Source organism: Buteo buteo, chromosome 27 (assembly GCF_964188355.1).
Source record: "Buteo buteo chromosome 27, bButBut1.hap1.1, whole genome shotgun sequence".
Lineage (NCBI taxonomy): Eukaryota > Metazoa > Chordata > Aves > Accipitriformes > Accipitridae > Buteo > Buteo buteo.
The window spans coordinates 10106152-10122297 of record NC_134197.1 but is presented as its reverse complement, the minus strand read 5'-3'; the positions used below and the strand labels follow the sequence as shown (position 1 = coordinate 10122297).

Here is a 16146-nt window from a genome sequence, read left to right as displayed (position 1 = left end):
TGCTTTAAGTAAAATTCCCTTTAAAATACTGTGCTTCTGAAACCAGCTTGTACTGTAAACTGTGCAGCATGGAAAAGTATGTCCCCCAGCTGAAAACTGGACATAAAGGGCAGATGCTGTAAATAGATGTGTGCAGCTCCCTTCCCTTCCCTTCGGTGCCTGTGGTACGCAGCCCGAAGCGGTGTCAGCACCTTGTCTGGTCTGAGCCCCGGCTCGGGGGCACGCGGGGGGTTGCAGGGTGCCCAGGTGCCTTCCTTTTGCCTTGCTGAGGGCCTGATCTGTTGCACCCTGACAGTGGTGTTGTGACAGGCTCTTAGGGGGAGCAATTGCCACCAGCATGTCCCTTCCTCCCCCTCTTCTCCTGCCCTTTGGCTGTAACTTTTGGTTTACATTAGGGAACCCAGTAAGATGTCTGCAGAAAGCTTAAAAACCAGCCAACAATTTTGTTGCAGTTTTTCCCCAAAAGCAACCTTGGCTCTTCTACAGTCCACTCTAATAAACCTTTGCACATGTGAACACTTCTCAACATCTTTTGCGCAGCCTGGTGTTTGAGCAGTGTCACCTGGAGGCTGGAGCCTGGGCACTGTAACTTTCTGATTTCTTTTCCCAGGGATGAGAGACTAAAGAGGTGGAAATAGTTGGATGTCAGGGAGGAATGTTTAATTTTTGAGGATGAAGTAAGCTTTCTTCAAGGAGTTCTTCAGTAAGAAATATCAAATGTGGTGGAAAGAGCTTCCTTATAGGCTTTTCCTTGCCCAGGAGGGTATAGATTTGTTTCACATGTTGTGGCTTTATTATTTCCAGGTCCCTTGAGCTCCGGTAGGTGTGACATGGCTGCGCTCGGTGAGGGTTGGCGGAGTAGATAATAAGATCTGGTCAGGAAATTTTCTTTCTCAGCTTATTTCCATACATATTCAGTCAGTCATGTCAGGAGAGTACGCACTGACAGCTCCTCGAGGCAGTCGATGCTTGGGTCTGATATCTGGGCTACACTGTCTGGTTTGATTAGCTGGTGTGCTAGGTGAAATACCTCTGAAATACCAGCGATTCCGCTGTGTTGATTGCAGAGTAGCGGAAGGCTCATTTTGTCTCATATTCTGCAGTGTCATAGTCCGGTAGGAGGAATTTGTATGATGACAGATGGATTTAGGACAGTAGGTTTTTATTCTACTGGCCTTGTAGCTTTTTGCTTGCAGTCCTCCTGTAATTTGTCTTCCAACCACAGTGATTTATTTAGAAGGCATTGGGGACTGGACAGTTTCCAGTATAGGTATCAGTGGTAGTAGGCATCAGGTAATTGTTATGTTTTACGGATTTAGGGGGATTTTGGCATTATATTGGAACCACTTATTCTTTTATGAAATAAGATGAAATCCAGAAGAAAAATCTCTGAAGCAAATGAGCTACAATTATTTGTTATGCTTTCCGGAAAGCAGATTCTGACCATACCCATGTGAGGTGAAGATTAGGGACAAGGACAGCTCTGTGTGGGGGAAATCTTCAGTATCCACATATGCTGAAAGAGGGGATCCTGTCTGTGTGTGCATGGGCCTCTGGAGACTGCTTGAGAGAATCCCATGGTTTCTGTGTAGGGAACAAATCAACTCCTAGGTCATCTACACTGTTTGTTTGGAGATTTAAGGCCAAAGAAGACCTGAAGGACTATGAGGGCATTCAGTACCAGGCTGGCCAAAACATTTATATGTCTCTCCAAGGAATGACATCAGATGTCTGCTTGCCAAAAGGAGCCAAGGGGTCCCCCTGTTCTTCACTTCAAATGGGGTCCCTCAAATCTTTTTGTGTTTGATATTGATCACCTTTGATTTGAGATCATGGGAACAGGACCTCAGGGGACAAACAAGGTGGGCACTTCCTCCAAAAGCAAATTTGCAGCCTTCAATACTGTGGTCCACCAGGTTGGCTTCTTGAGAATTGGCAGAAGTGGTTTGTTAACGGTCAGCCTCATAAACACGTGCTAGATTTAGTGTTGGGACAGTAAAAAGCCTTTCAGTTGGCCTAAGAAGGCCAGTTACTGTATTTTCACACTATCTGTTCAAAGATGCTTATTTTCAGTAGTGTACAAGTATTAATGGCAACAGCCTGTAAGTTTGTATCAACCTGTGGCTTATGGGTGAACCATTAAAATTCATACAAAGAGCATTGAAATATGAAAGCTGCTAGGAAAAAGAAAGGTCCATTAAATATTTACACTAGATTGTGAATCAGCTGCTTTACTGTTAGTTAGTGAATAAATAAAAAACAATGTCACTATTATGACAGTAAGAAAAGAGTTTACCAGAAATAACTTCCCACATCAGGCAAGAAGGGAGTGCAAGGAAGACAGCATCTCATGGTTAGAGATTGTAGTAAAGGACCTGATATGACTTGCCCTAAAGTCAGCAAAAGCCTCTTCCTTGGTCTTAGCAGTAACTGGGTAGGTCTCTACTGCAGGGTCTGTCTCTGAAATGTATAATACATTTTCATGTCCCAGGAGATGATGGGTCATATTTTTTTCTATGTATAGCCTTTGTTCAGTCACTAGGCTTGGTCCTTTACTGGCTGCTTCCACGTGGAGGAAAAGGAGAGCTGCTATAGCCTGTTATGTCACTCTTAAAATAAATAAAACCTTTATATCAATCAAAAGTGGACAGTTGGACCAAAAAAACAAACCTTGCATTCAAGGTTGTCTCACAATTTGTGTACACATTATGATCTTAGGTTGTGTTGCCATCAACCTTTTTATGTATGCATAATTCATGTCATTAGAGAAATATGATTTGTGTGTCTTGAGCCCTTATTTGATGTAAGGGTCTTAGATGCTTACAGAGATGACGTTAGCAGCGATGTGGTCTTTGATTTCAGATTGGCACCGAATGGGACGCCAAGGAAAGGCTTTTCCGGAATTTCGGAGGACTCCTCGGGCCGACAGATGAGCCAGTTGGCATGCAGAAATGGGGAAAAGGCCCCAACGTCACCGTTACTGTCATTTGGGTGGATCCTGTTAATGTAATTGCAGCAACGTATGACATTCTTATTGAATCCAGTGCCGAATTTACTCACTACAAACCACCTTTGAATTTGCCCCTGCGACCTGGTGTCTGGACAATAAAAATTCTGCACCACTGGGTACAAGTAGCTGAAACCAAATTCCTTGTTACTCCTCTCACCTTCTCTAATCGGCAGCCTATCAAACAAGGTAAGTTCTATTACTTGGTACAGGAATAATACAGTTACTGTGTCTGTATTCACTCTAAAGGCTGCTGTTAAAAATGAAGTAGCACTGTATTGGTAAAGGCGAAAAGAAAAGAATTCTATAGATACTAAATCAGAAGAAATTGTTGCACTAAGACAAGCGGAAGTGTCTGTATGCAGTCTGTAAAACACAGCCACTTTGAACAAAAGGCTATTTATATCTTTAAAGTATGCACAGTTCAGAATCCAGAGAACTTCAGACTCTCAGTAATCTAACAGCTATCATAAAAGCCATCATTTAGAAACAGAAAGAAAAATGGACCTTTCTCTGCTGCTTTTCATTCATATTTACTCATCAAGAGTTACAGATGTTTGTTATAAAACTGTAACAAAGTCTATGTGTTTAATGATAAACACATTAATACACAAAATGCTGAACTAGACGAAATTACCCTAGGCCAGAGCTCACCTGACATATTGTCAGGTCCAGGCATTCACTCTTGCCTGATACCTGCCAAAACCTGCTCAGTACATACCAAACAGTTGTGTTACAGAAATATCTATGGATACAGCAATCCCAGTAAGTACACTGTCAGACCTACGCTGACATTTTTAGAAAGCAACTAATTTCTTCCCTGCCACAGCAGCCCTGAGCCATCCGAATACAGAGGTCATTCTCGGGCTGGCAGCGTCTACAGGCTCCAGCAGCAGTTTGCAGTGGCCTGGGCATTGTTTGAGCATTAGGGTCTTCAGCCAGTGCCGGGGGCACTGGGCTGGGAGAAGAGAGAATGCTTTGTAGCCATACCTGTTTCCTTATTCAGTAAGATCAAAACAAGTTTGTTGCTATGAATATCTTTACCGTTCCTCTTAATGTGCTCAAGTGCCTCCATCTGCCCAGTATTAATATTCATAACTTTAGACATCTTAAATTTGCTAGATACATGAATGATCCTATTAAGTTTTCAGAAGTTCTTCTTCCTGACAAGGCAGCAAATAAACTGAGTCAGGCATTTACCTTCCAGCATAATGTGCTGCTTCTGTAATGCAAACACCACCAGACAACTGCTGAGAGCTAATGTGGCCCTTATCTTGCTCAACAGGAGCTTGATTCTACATATTTCTCAGCAGAAGAGCTAAGTTACTGATTTCTTCTAACATTTGGTGGCATCGTTTCTTAAGCAGAAACTAAACTACCAACAACCTGCTGCTGTTATTAGCTAATAGGCAATGATAAATTGTGAAGAAACAATGTGTGGAAGGAATACATTTTTAAAGTTTGAGGCAACCTACTTCTAAATGCAGCTGTTGCTGATCGTCTCCTGGAAATTAATTAATTCCATATTCTTTGGTAATTAAACAGTTAAGGCATAAATTGGATGGAAAATGTGTCATGTAGCCAGCAACCTTGCTGCTTTTCCCTATAACGTGAGAGTCCTGTGGACAGTTAAGCATGTCTCAGACTTCAGCCATGACCCCACACTTTATGGTGTAAAGGCAAAACTCCCTTTGGTCCAAACTCTGAATCTGAAATAATTCCACTGAAATTATGGAGTTATGCTGTATTGCTCATTGATACACGGGGAGAAGATCTGGCTCATATTTTTTGTTCAAGAGCCCTGTTCATTCATATGGTAACTAGAACCTACTATTGGAATGAAGTATAAAGCTTGGGAACAGTATTATCTAGGAAAAAAGCCTCAGGAGTGATTTGCTACTGATGGTGTGATGTATAATCTCCAGATGTCTGAGGCATGAAGGTAAAGAAGAAAATTAATTACAGGGGCAGATAGTGACACTCCACTGTAGTTAGAATTGTATTTACAATGCAAATTCCTGTTTGGGTTTTTTAAGGCTTTCTGTCTCAGTGACACTATTGTGCGCTGTGCAGGCAATTGTCATTTAGCTTTGATTTCCAGCTTTTGTCAGTTTGTCACCACTTTATTATTTAAATATATTTTTCTCTGCCAAATAAAGGCATTGTGAGAATATGACAGAAGAATTAGAACTTCTAAAAGAACAATTTCTGTTACTGTTGTAAACAATGCGAAAGCTGCCAAAAGTCTTCTAAAATGAAGGAATAGTATTATTGTCTTAACCCTGAAAATAAAACATACATCAGACTTAGCCAGGAGTTGTCAGCAGAATAGGGGAATATGTTTTATTAGGGATTTCTTTAAAATTTTGTTCTTCCAACCACCCTCCTTCACACCCACCACACACACCCCAAAAAAAAGAGGGAAAAATAAGCTATAGCTCTTGTCAGAAGGATTACTCTGGAAAGCAATTTGCTACTCCAGAAGCTTTTTGAATGACTGATACATTTTATACCACTTTGCATGTCATTTGCTTGATAATGATTCAGCCCCCTATGTCTCATATACTCCAGACATAGAAACTGGAGTCCACGTAGTTACATACAGGAAAATCTGTCCATGGTCTTGTGTGTAATTTGTTTGTGTCATTCTAAAAATTGTTTGCACAAATCTGGCAGCAGCACAGCAGCCACTAAAATCTTGTATCTTGAGAGCATGGACATGACAACAATCACTATATTTCCTAATTCCTTGTCTACACATCACTTCAGCGTGGAGTACAACAAGGAAAAGTTGCTTTTGGCTTCCCAGCATCATGAAGGGAGCCATTTGCTCCTCTTTTGAATAATCAAAGCAAAACCTGTTCATTCCTGTATCATGACTCAAAATTCATGATTACAATTCAGAATACAGTTCAAGGCCAAGTGCAAGGTCCTGCCCATGGGTTGGGGCAATCCCAAGCACAAATACAGGCTGGGCGATGAGTGGATTGAGAGCAACCCTGCGGAAAGGACTTGAGATGATCAGAGGGCTGGGTCACCTCTCCTATGAAGACAGGCTGAGAGAGTTGGGGTTTTTCAGCCTGGAGAAGAGAAGGCTCTGGTGAGACCGTATAGCAGCCTTCCAGTCCCTAAAGGGGGGCTACAAGAAAACCGGAGAGGGACTATTTACAAGGGCATGTAGTGATAGGACAAGGGGTAATGGCTTTAAACTGAAAGAGGGTAGATTTAGGTCAGATGTAAGGAAGAAGTTCCTTTACTGTGAGGGTGGTGAGGCACTGGAACAGGTTGTCTGGGGAATTTGTGGATGTCCCATTGCTGGAAGTGTTCAAGGCCAGGTTGAGTGGGGCTTTGAGTAATGTGGTCTAGTGGAAGGTGTCCCTGTCCATGGCAAGGGGGTTGGAACTAGATGATCTTTAAGATCTTTTCCAACCCAAACCAGTCTGTGATTCTCTGGTTCTGTGAAAAATAAAAAAATCATGGCACAGCCACCAGCAAAGATGTTTTGTTTAGCCATTTATAAAAACAACATATGCAGCTAGTTTATTCATTTTTCTATTCCCATTTATTTATTAATTTTGGCCTAAAGTCTGTGCATGCAAGTAAAACCGTAAAGGAAAATCAAAAGCAGGTGTTTGATATTGTGTTGAGATATGCATAACTGACAATGTAAATTGTTTTAAAAACACAGATTTATTGACCTTTTCAAAATGGAGATCAAATCTTACATGGAATTACTGAGTATGCTGGGAGGTTTGTGTGTTTCCACTGTAAACGAGGTTTCCAAAGCTGTTTCAGTGGGAAGTCTAGAATCTAATGTTTTTTATCCTTTCTTGCTCCTCTTGCCCCTCTGTGTCGTGGTTTAACCATCCAAATCTGTGTCTGTTTTCTCTAGTTTGAGTTGTGTCATTGATCAGGTCTGCCTTCAGTAGATCTTCTGGCTTGAGAGTGCCTTCAAGTGTTTGCCTGGTTGGAGAAAGAAAAAAAGAAAAGAAAGGGAAGATTAAGTGAATTTGTGAGATAAATCATTCGGAGAAATCAGGTTCACTTGCTCCACCAGTGTCTCCTTCCCCCTACATCCTGCACAGCCAGATTCTGTTTTATTCTTCTTCTAAATGGTGATTTTGAGTTTCTCACCATATGGCTGAGTGTGTTAAAGCCGAGTACTCTGTGCTCATTGTAAGGACACGGGAGGGCTGCCAAGGACCAGCAGGATGCCCTGGGATTAAATTGTGCCAAGACAGAGAGGGAATGTAACGTGGAGGAGACAAAACAGGGAGAAGATCAGTAGAAAGAAGATCACTAGCGGTGATAACAGACAGAAATGGGGGTTTCTTGCTGCCTGCTTTAGGCAGCCTGGATTTAAGCACGGTTTGGAGACTCGAAGCCAGATGTCCAGGTCCCCTGTGTAGGGACTGGAGAGGCAGAGCCAAACAACAGGTATAATTCAGAGCATTTAGCCAGCAGTTCACAGACTACAATCCAAGCTACCAAGTAGATTTCAATTCCTAAGAAAACAGAGAATTCAGTAGAGGTTGGCTCTGCATCCACATCATCCCACTTACCCGCACTTCTGCGCTTTACAAAGTCCGTGTGAAGCAGTCATGCCAAGTGTGATCACACATGTCTCCCAGGGGCACTGAGAGGGGCAGAGAAAAAGCCAAAGCAATTTCTTTTTTAAATTTGAGTTTATATTCATGGCAAAGTTTCCACAGCGATCTCCCAGCTGGAGTGACTATAATGAGTTGTCACGCGTTTAATGTATAGTACCTGTTTCATTAAAGCTAAATAGGTTACTGTGAGCCGGTGGGCAGATTTACTTCTGGGGCAGAAAAAGCCCCAAACCTCAAGCTGATACTAAACACTGGATTGAAAATAAATAAATAAGTAAAACCATTCTTCCTTCAAACAAGGAGGGCAGTGAAGAAGAGCATCCTCCTTCTTTGCCTTAAGAGAGACCTTTCATGTTTGGTTCCTAGCTTGATCAAATGCCCCAGACATGGGGCTGGCTTCTGATCTCTGCTGCTCCAGGGTCAGGGAGCCTTAAACGCCAGCTCCTGGTCCCTGTGCCCTCTAACTGCAGCCACTTCTTTCAAAGGCTTGACAGCATTAGCAGACATACTGCGATGCATGCATGCATCTCAAAGGCCTTTTAACCTAATCCATATTTATAGATCATCTTAATTAAGTATATACTGGGAAACCTTTGTTTTGCCATTGGTTGTTTGCAGTGGCTCAATCAATTCTAATTGCATCTATACGGATTATAAAGTGGGTGGCAACTTGTGTCAGAGCTGCTGTGATTTCTTTAAATTAACCAGAATTAACATGACGTGTTCTTGATAAATGCAATAATAGCAGCACACAAGTGCATGACTGCAGAAGAGTAGACATGCCCTGGAATCCTCATTCCAAGAAAAACCCTGAAGACAGGGATTTGCTTTGAAATTCAGTTCAGATCCAGTTGACAAGGAGTCGATTAGCTTCACAATGAGCAAATGCAGCACTGTCTTGTTTGCTGCAAGAGAAAACAAACAAAATGTCAATAAAAAATTACCTCTTTGCCAGAGGGTTTCAACACAATTCAAGTAAAGAAATAAAGCTGTACATTCTGTGTTGCTTTAAAAAAACCACAGGTCTAGCGCCTTAATGTGTACCAAGGTAACCACATTTTTCATTCCTTAGCCCACTCTGTCTAAACTCATTTGCTTTTTCTGCAAAATGAAGAACAAACCCACACAAAAATGCTGAAATCCAAGGCTATGTGGCTGACTGTAGGCTGTGTATTTAGTCCAAAGAAGTTATATCAAGAAAAGTCTGTTGAGAAATGAAGTGCCCTCCCAGAGTGAAAAGCAAACAAAAATCGGGGGACAAAAATAACTCATTTTTTTAAAGCCATAATTTAGAGTCAATGGAGTATATTTTGCATTGATACATGTCCTCCTGAAGTCAAAGGGCTATTTGGATGTGTTTGCTGGCAAAGAAATCTGGCTTAATGTCTGCAATTCAGCTAATTTTGAACTGGTTGCTCTAAGTGTACAGATTTAAATGTCTAAACACACATCTCGTAGGGGCAAGCCTTACGTTCTTTGTTTTTTCATGAGCAAGGACTGAAGTGTCAGTGCTTTAAAAGCATGCCCAGTAGCTCCAGCCTCCTTTTACACAGTATTTCAGGGCTTGGGATCCACACTGTCCCTCTCCTATCCCAGCACACTAAGTTATAGAGTCATGTCTCTTGTAGAGACATGGCGCTCTGTCGTTCTTCCTTTAAGGCAAAGAGGAATAGCCTACATCTGCCAGAGCTTGGATGAGCAGCATCCTCCTTACTTTCTTGTGTGAACTTTTTAACAAAGACTTGGAGGATCCAGGAGAGGGTTCTGGTTGAATCCTCAGCTTTTTCTATAGATTGAGATGCGTAGCTCTGCACTCAGATTGCTGTTACCCAGCTCTTCATAGGACGTGCAGACACCTAACTTGGGGTGTTCGTTCTGTTGTGGGGCTAGACAATCCCCTACCAGTACCATGTCAGGGTTGCATCATGTGTCACCTCAGAGAAGCACGTTTTCACTGTACACAGTAGTAGCCCTTAACACACTGAAAAACATAGTGGTGCCCTTAACACACTGAAGAACATAGTGGTTTGTTCCATTTAATACTGTCCTCAGCAGTCTTTTTTTCTCCTATCTGCTGATGTTTGTGTGTGGCTTTTTAAAAAAGTTTCTCTTCAGTCCCACTATACGCTACTACTGTTGTACCTGCCAGCGCAGCCAGTTTGGGAGCAGAGCGTGGCAGTCAGTCAGTGCTGCCGCACAAAACCGCGGTGTGCTGGTGTGAAAAGCACAGCGTGTCCGACACAATTACAGCAATACCAGAGTGGAGAAATGTAAATGTGTTGAAGATGCTGAGGTTATCACCTTTACTTTAGCAAAAGCAGCCTACTGACCTTAAGGAACAAGGGTCACAGATAAAGATGATCCGCTGCATTGCCAAGCACTGGGTCCTACAGTTTCTGTAGATTTCATTCCTTCCAGTCCTGATAATCCACCAAGTCCTGAAGCCTGGAACAAGTGCGAGGCTGAGCCAGAGAGAAGAGCAAGTTCCATTTCATCCTGTTATTTGTCTGAAAAAAGATCTCTCTTGTTCCATGCACTAAACACATGCACAACAGACTTTAATTCAACAAGCTTTCTGAATTGCCTGTTTCAATCAGATGATCCTGCTAGTAATGCCAACTCTTATTTGTTTGGGGATTTTTATTTAGAATGTTCCTATTTAATTAATATGTTGACAAACAGTCTTCCATATTTAATTGCTTCCAAAGGAGGAAATTTAATCATGTGTACTTGTTCTGTTTCTTAAACTGCAGTGCTTTGGCAGAGCACACTTCTGACATATGTGTGCATGGAATAAACTCATTTTGACTAGAGGTTATTGTGGATATCTACCACGTAAAATAAAAAGAGGGGGTTAGATAAACGCAGGAACAGTTAAGTGATGTATAATGATGATGGGGATGTGCCGAACTAATTTAATAGGGTATTTGAAGTAATGGACTAACACAGTATTTAACATTAAAGACTTCGCAAATGTAACAGTAAAGTTCCAATTAAATGCCCCTTTTCCCTCTAAATAAATGTACTGATTTATTGCCAGTGCCTGAGATACTGTCCTCTGCATGGAAGAAAGGACTCAGTGTCAGGCTGCAGTGCAAGCAGCAAGGACATGTGGAAAGAATTGTAGCCGTGAATATGTAATTCCTGGCCTCTAAACGCTATCTGAGCGCGGTGGCTTTCCTACCCTAGGGCACCCTGAATGGGCCCATTTTGTGTTCTAGACAGTGTGTATGTTGGCAGAGCTAAACAGATCCTCTGTGCTGCCGGAGCGAGGATGCTAGGGAAGTCAGCTGAGAACAGAAAGAAATGGCTGAAAATTTACTCCCAAGAAGCACTCAGCATTTTTGGAGGGTCCCATTCTGATTTTATGATCAGCACCTTGGTGTGTTCACAGAACTTAAGCAATCAGCCAGCCTTAGACAAGGGTGGTCTGACCCACAGTGTCCAATTCACGGTCTTTGAAGGCATTCTTACAGCCTGACAATGATTTTTTACTGCAATATTACAGATTTGTGGCAATGTACTGCATTTTTCTGAGGTAGAAGAGTTACTGTAAGGAAAGCAACCACAGTGCAAAGAAAAGCGTCATTAGGAAATGGTCGTGATCCATTATTCGGTACAAGAGCTTGAAATATAATTGTAATGAGAGAATACTTTCCCAGCGAGACTGGAGCACTTCCAGGGATGATGCTGAGGGTACACATGTTTCATCGTGGGTCCGGTCTGTCCAAGGCCATGGTGTTGTGCTTCCAGTGCCAGGAGTGGCACCACCAGTTTTTGGAGGCAGATTGAGCTAACAAATGTTATGACTTCACAGCACGGCAAAGTTCATCAGTTTAGGAAGAAAAACAGGCTGAGATCTTGGCTCTTCCTCCTAGACAAATCAATGATAGCACTTGAAGGTCTGACGAGGGTCGGCAGCCTTCTCACACCAAGCGTCCTTGAACTGTTTCCTGATTTCAAAGCACAGCATTCTCTGAGTGTCCACAGGGGTAACTTCAGCTGCACGGGGCTTATCTCCCAGGCTTCTTCTGCCGTGAAAGAGGCATAATTAGCTTCTGAATGCAAAACGGGTTTCTCCTGAGGAGGAGCTGCACATTGATCAGGCTCCAGGTACAGGCAGGAGCTCGTAGCTGGGACGCCCTCGCGGCTGGGCCTGCCTTTTTGTTGTGCTGTGCAAACAGCTCTGTCGTGCCTGGGCGTCCTACAGCTCTGGGGACGCCGGTTGTACGTGATGGTAATAAGGACGACGCTACTTTCAGCCTCGGTGCTTCACCCTGCTAACGCAGCGCTTGCAGGGTTAGCAGCACGGTGAGCGGAGCTCGTAGCGGTGAGCGTGAGGAGCTGCAGAGCTGAGCACAGCCCGTTGTCCTTGGGATGCAGCGTGTCCTCAGTGCTGGGGGAGTGGACTGTAGCACACCACTAACTTTTGCTTTTTGTTTGCTGTACCCTTAGATCCTGAAGGTTTGGGTTGGGTTTTCTTAAGGCACTAACTTTGGGGTTTATTTCTGCATTTCCAGAGGAAGCCGTGAAGTATCACAGCGGGCCTCCAAAGAACGCGTACATGGAGCAGAGCTTCCAGGGCTTGAACCCCGTCCTGAACATCCCCATCAGTGCCGCCCGCGTGGAGCAGGCCAAGAGGAATGCGGGGCTCGTGGGCGCCCGGCTGGAAGCCTGGGTGGACTCTCTGGTTGGCAGCGTCTGGTCGGCCATGGACATCTGCAGTGCCGGCCCCACCGCCTGCCCAGTCATGCAGGGCTGCGCTCAGACAGCCTGGAGCTCCCTGAGCCCGGACCCCAAATCTGAGCTGGGCCCCGTCAAACCCGATGGTCGCTTGAGGTAGCATCTGGTATGCTCTCCTCCGGCATAGGTTTTTAAAAGGGAATTTAACCTTGCTCATATGTGAACTTCGCACCAGAGTTCAGAAACCTAAGGGAACATTATAGTTTTTTGTTACTTATTGCAATATAATTCATTTAAAAAAAAAAAAAAAAGTTCTGACAAGGCCTTTGGCACTGCCCTCTCCATCAGCTCTGTCAGGAGCAGCTCTGGTCATCCCGCAGCCTCTGCTGTCCCGTGCGTCCCCAGCTGTACCACATGTACTGCACAAGCTGCCTCTGCGGGTTTCCAAACAGTAGCAGCAAGCCCTGGAGAGGGCAGTGAAGGAGCAGCTGCTAAAAGTGTTTTTTAAAAATAAATTTGTCTGTACCTCTGCTGTTTCATAGGCTTTCATTATTTTGCTACCATGAATAAATCACAGCAAAATTCCCTTCTGCTTAGGCTTCCTGGGGAGGTTGGTTACTCCAGGCTAGAGCCTGTATGGCCGCATTACCTCACAGAACGTGAAATAATTATGGTACACCCTCATTTTTTTTTTTTAATAACACAGCTGGACTCAGCTAATGTCTGTTGTTATCCTAGTTAGAGAAAACGAGCAAAAGCAGAAACTTCCAGATTATTTTCAGAGATTTTTTAGACTCATTTCATGATAAACTCTAAATGGAACCAGTGTTTTGCTATATTAGTCTTCTATGTCTCATGCAGTCAGGTTCAGGGTCTGAGTGCTAGGAGTGTTAGTTTAAAGAGCAAGGAGGCATTTTGGATTTCAGCCCTTTCAAATCTGCAGGTTTTTTTCTAAACCCACCAGCACCTAAGCATTTTCGCAGACTTCCAGTACAGCAATTGTGTATGTGTAGGTTGGGGGTGGATTGTGATGTGTCTGCTCACACCCTTTGCTGATTTTGCTTATGAGCCAAGCTGAGTTTTTTTCTCAGGCAGTGGGATTGCATGGAACCAGTATAATGGTAAAATTAGGACTTCAATCTGCAGCAACACATTTCTTCCCTAGTTTGAGTAGTGGCTAGTAAGTCTTAACACTAATTCCCTCCCTTAATCTCCTATCTGCCAGCTCTTCATGAAGAGGAGTCTTTCCAGGCTTGTGCAGGGCATCTGGAAGGCTGTGCAGGACATGGGTTCCTGACCAAAGCCACGAGCTGAATGTGAAGGAGAGCAATGCCATGTTTCTCAGTGCTTTTACTTTATTCTGTCAACAAACTGCCCTTGCCTGTCTTCAGAGTTTCTAGCAGGCTGCATCCTGTTTTAAATAGGTATGTTTCGCATCATTTTAACCTGCATTTTCTACAGTAGGGAAAAAATTCATTTACATTCCAAGAACTTTTAAAAATACAGGTTTTATATGCAGATTCATCTCCAACTAATGCATTTTACATTAGCATAAAACATGCACTTTGTTGTTGTTGCTGTGGTAATCTCTTGTTAACAACATAACCCAAAAAGGCTATTAAAAGCTATTGGGTTAATTAGGGGAAAAAATCCTATTGATGTAATAAAATAAGGTATCTCTTTACCCTTCTGTGTGTATGGCTAACTTTCTGCTGATGAGAGTTAAGCGTCCACATCAGTAGGGAAATAGACCCTTAAATCATTCTGTAATCACATCTCACAGAAAGGTTGAATTCCCTTTTAAACAACAGTTGCAAGATGACCATAACACACAGATCCCAGTGGCTTGTAGTATCTCTCCCTGTAGTACCAGTTTAAAGCTATTTGCAGTTTGCTTTGGACTTGAAATTGCAGTGTCAGCTGTGCTGGCATTAAGGCAGACCATTGAAATGTTTATCTGGCACAAAAATGGATGCATAGAAGGAACAATTTAGGTATTTATTATTTATGTTTTAGTCAATGACTAATTAGTAGGTGCTGCTTTTGCAGCTTGAAGATTATGTTATCTTACTAACTGAAGCTGCCTTTATTAAGAAAAGGCCTTCCTCCCCTCACACCTCCCTTTCTTTTTTTGTCTTCATTTTGACAGTCAGGAGAGCTGTAGTTTTAGGAAAGCTTGTAGCAATGAGAGCTGGTTGAAATATTTCAGTCAAGATGATGTTCCAGCTTTTCAACCAGCTCTAGGGGCAAGCGTGTTTAAAAGCAGGGTTGCCAACAGGTTTATATAATAGAAACACAGCGCTATTACTTATTCAGTAGGGGTTTTTTAACAGTGCTTGTTTTTAATCTAACATTCCTTCGTAAAGTTCAAATTTTGTGGGGACCTCCAGTCCTCACTGTGAAATCCAGGGCTTTACTCACACTGATGCAGTGGCAACTGCATAGTTCAAGCCCTGCAGATTAAATGAAGAACATCATATATAGGGCACACAATAAAATTCATTAACAATCCTAGTCAGTGATTGTTCTCAGTAAGACTACGAGGGTAGTCGCAAAGTCTTCAGTCTGTCTTGCACATAAGCATATGTATAAGGGTGCACCCACACACATGCATGCAGATAACTTGGTTTTTAAATTTGATACTTTTTTTATTCTTAAGCAGGAATGGTTTTAAGTGCTTTGTTGGTAAGTTTTCATTATTAACTAGACCAAGCAGAAGGTGGCAACAATCCTTTCTTTTGTGATTAGAAGAAAATCTGCCACTTCTCATTTAAAACGTAAGGTGCAAATTATTTTGCTTTAGAAGAAAAAAGGGAAAGAAAACAAATGGTTAGTGATATATCTATTTATATTATGTGCTAGGTTTAAAATATTTCAAAACAAAATTTATGTGTTTATTTTCTGAAAGACAAAAAGCATCTACACAAAGTTTTGTAGCAAGCTGGCAATCCCAGTGCTGCTGTTAAAACATACAATGTAAAACTGAAGAGGCTGATCCTGCAGTCCTTTCTCAGGCAAAACTTCCACGAAGTGCTAATGCTGAGTAAGGACTTCAGAGTCAAGTCCAGCATAAATAAAACGTGTGACAGTATGCTGCGAGTAAATACTGTATGTGTTTGAAGTCATCAAAGGCTGAGCTGCCGTGCTTGGAACATCTTCTGGGGGCAGTGTCAAGTTTTGGACCTAAATGACAACCTCTACTATAGCTGTTAATACACAGACACAGATAAATAAGTTATACATGGGACACTGTGTCTGACTTACAAAGTCCTGTAGTTGTGAAGAAAAACCGTGGAAAGCAAGACTCTTTGCATCAGGGATCAGAGCTTGCTCCAAGCTGATGCTGTAGTAGTGCTGCTAAGACCAGCGTCCTGCTTAGTGGCTTTTCTGGTTCTGAAGTGGCAGGCACTTGGAGCCTGTGATGAATATTATATATTGTTAGAAGAGAATAACTTCACAGATCTTACATTTGGTGAAAAGGAGAATTCAGAGCAGGGACCCGCAGTTTGTACCAAACAAGCAAGTTGCGCATCTTCCTTTGAATGTGCAAGTGTTATTTTTCCAAACACACTGGCTAGTCCTTGCTGAATAGGACTCCAACTGAAAGCCAATTTTGATCAAAATCCCTTTCTGCGGGAGAGGGGTGTATTTCCATATGCACACATTTGTCCTCTGTGTGTAATGCTTTGCTCGTTTAAATTCCCTGCCCGTTCTGCATGATAGCCATGTAACACTTCTGTGATCAATCAGTATTACACAGAAAGGGATGTGGCAAAATGCAGAACATCTACATACGTGATTTAATGAATTATGTCCAAAGTCAGTCTTGGCATTATGCAAACCTGT

At 42.5% G+C, this 16146-nt stretch overlaps 1 protein-coding gene and 1 long non-coding RNA gene across 4 annotated transcripts in view; one reads left to right on the top strand and one right to left on the bottom strand.

Moving 5' to 3' along the window:
* XYLT1 (xylosyltransferase 1) overlaps positions 1-12836 on the top strand; it is a 204608-nt gene extending 191772 nt beyond the window's left edge. For all 3 annotated transcript variants that reach the window (XM_075058584.1, XM_075058582.1, XM_075058583.1), the window contains 2 exons: positions 2863-3196; positions 12138-12836. In XM_075058584.1, the coding sequence (XP_074914685.1) occupies positions 2863-3196; positions 12138-12460 (657 nt within the window). In that variant the 3' untranslated portion in view covers positions 12461-12836. The remainder of the gene's footprint in view (positions 1-2862; positions 3197-12137) is intronic.
* LOC142045279 (uncharacterized) lies at positions 6109-12131 on the bottom strand. Its single transcript, XR_012654556.1, has 3 exons — positions 9948-12131; positions 7570-8522; positions 6109-6970 (listed from the first exon to the last, which is right to left on the bottom strand). It is a non-coding gene; the product is annotated as an uncharacterized LOC142045279 (long non-coding RNA).
* Positions 12837-16146: the final 3310 nt, after the last annotated feature.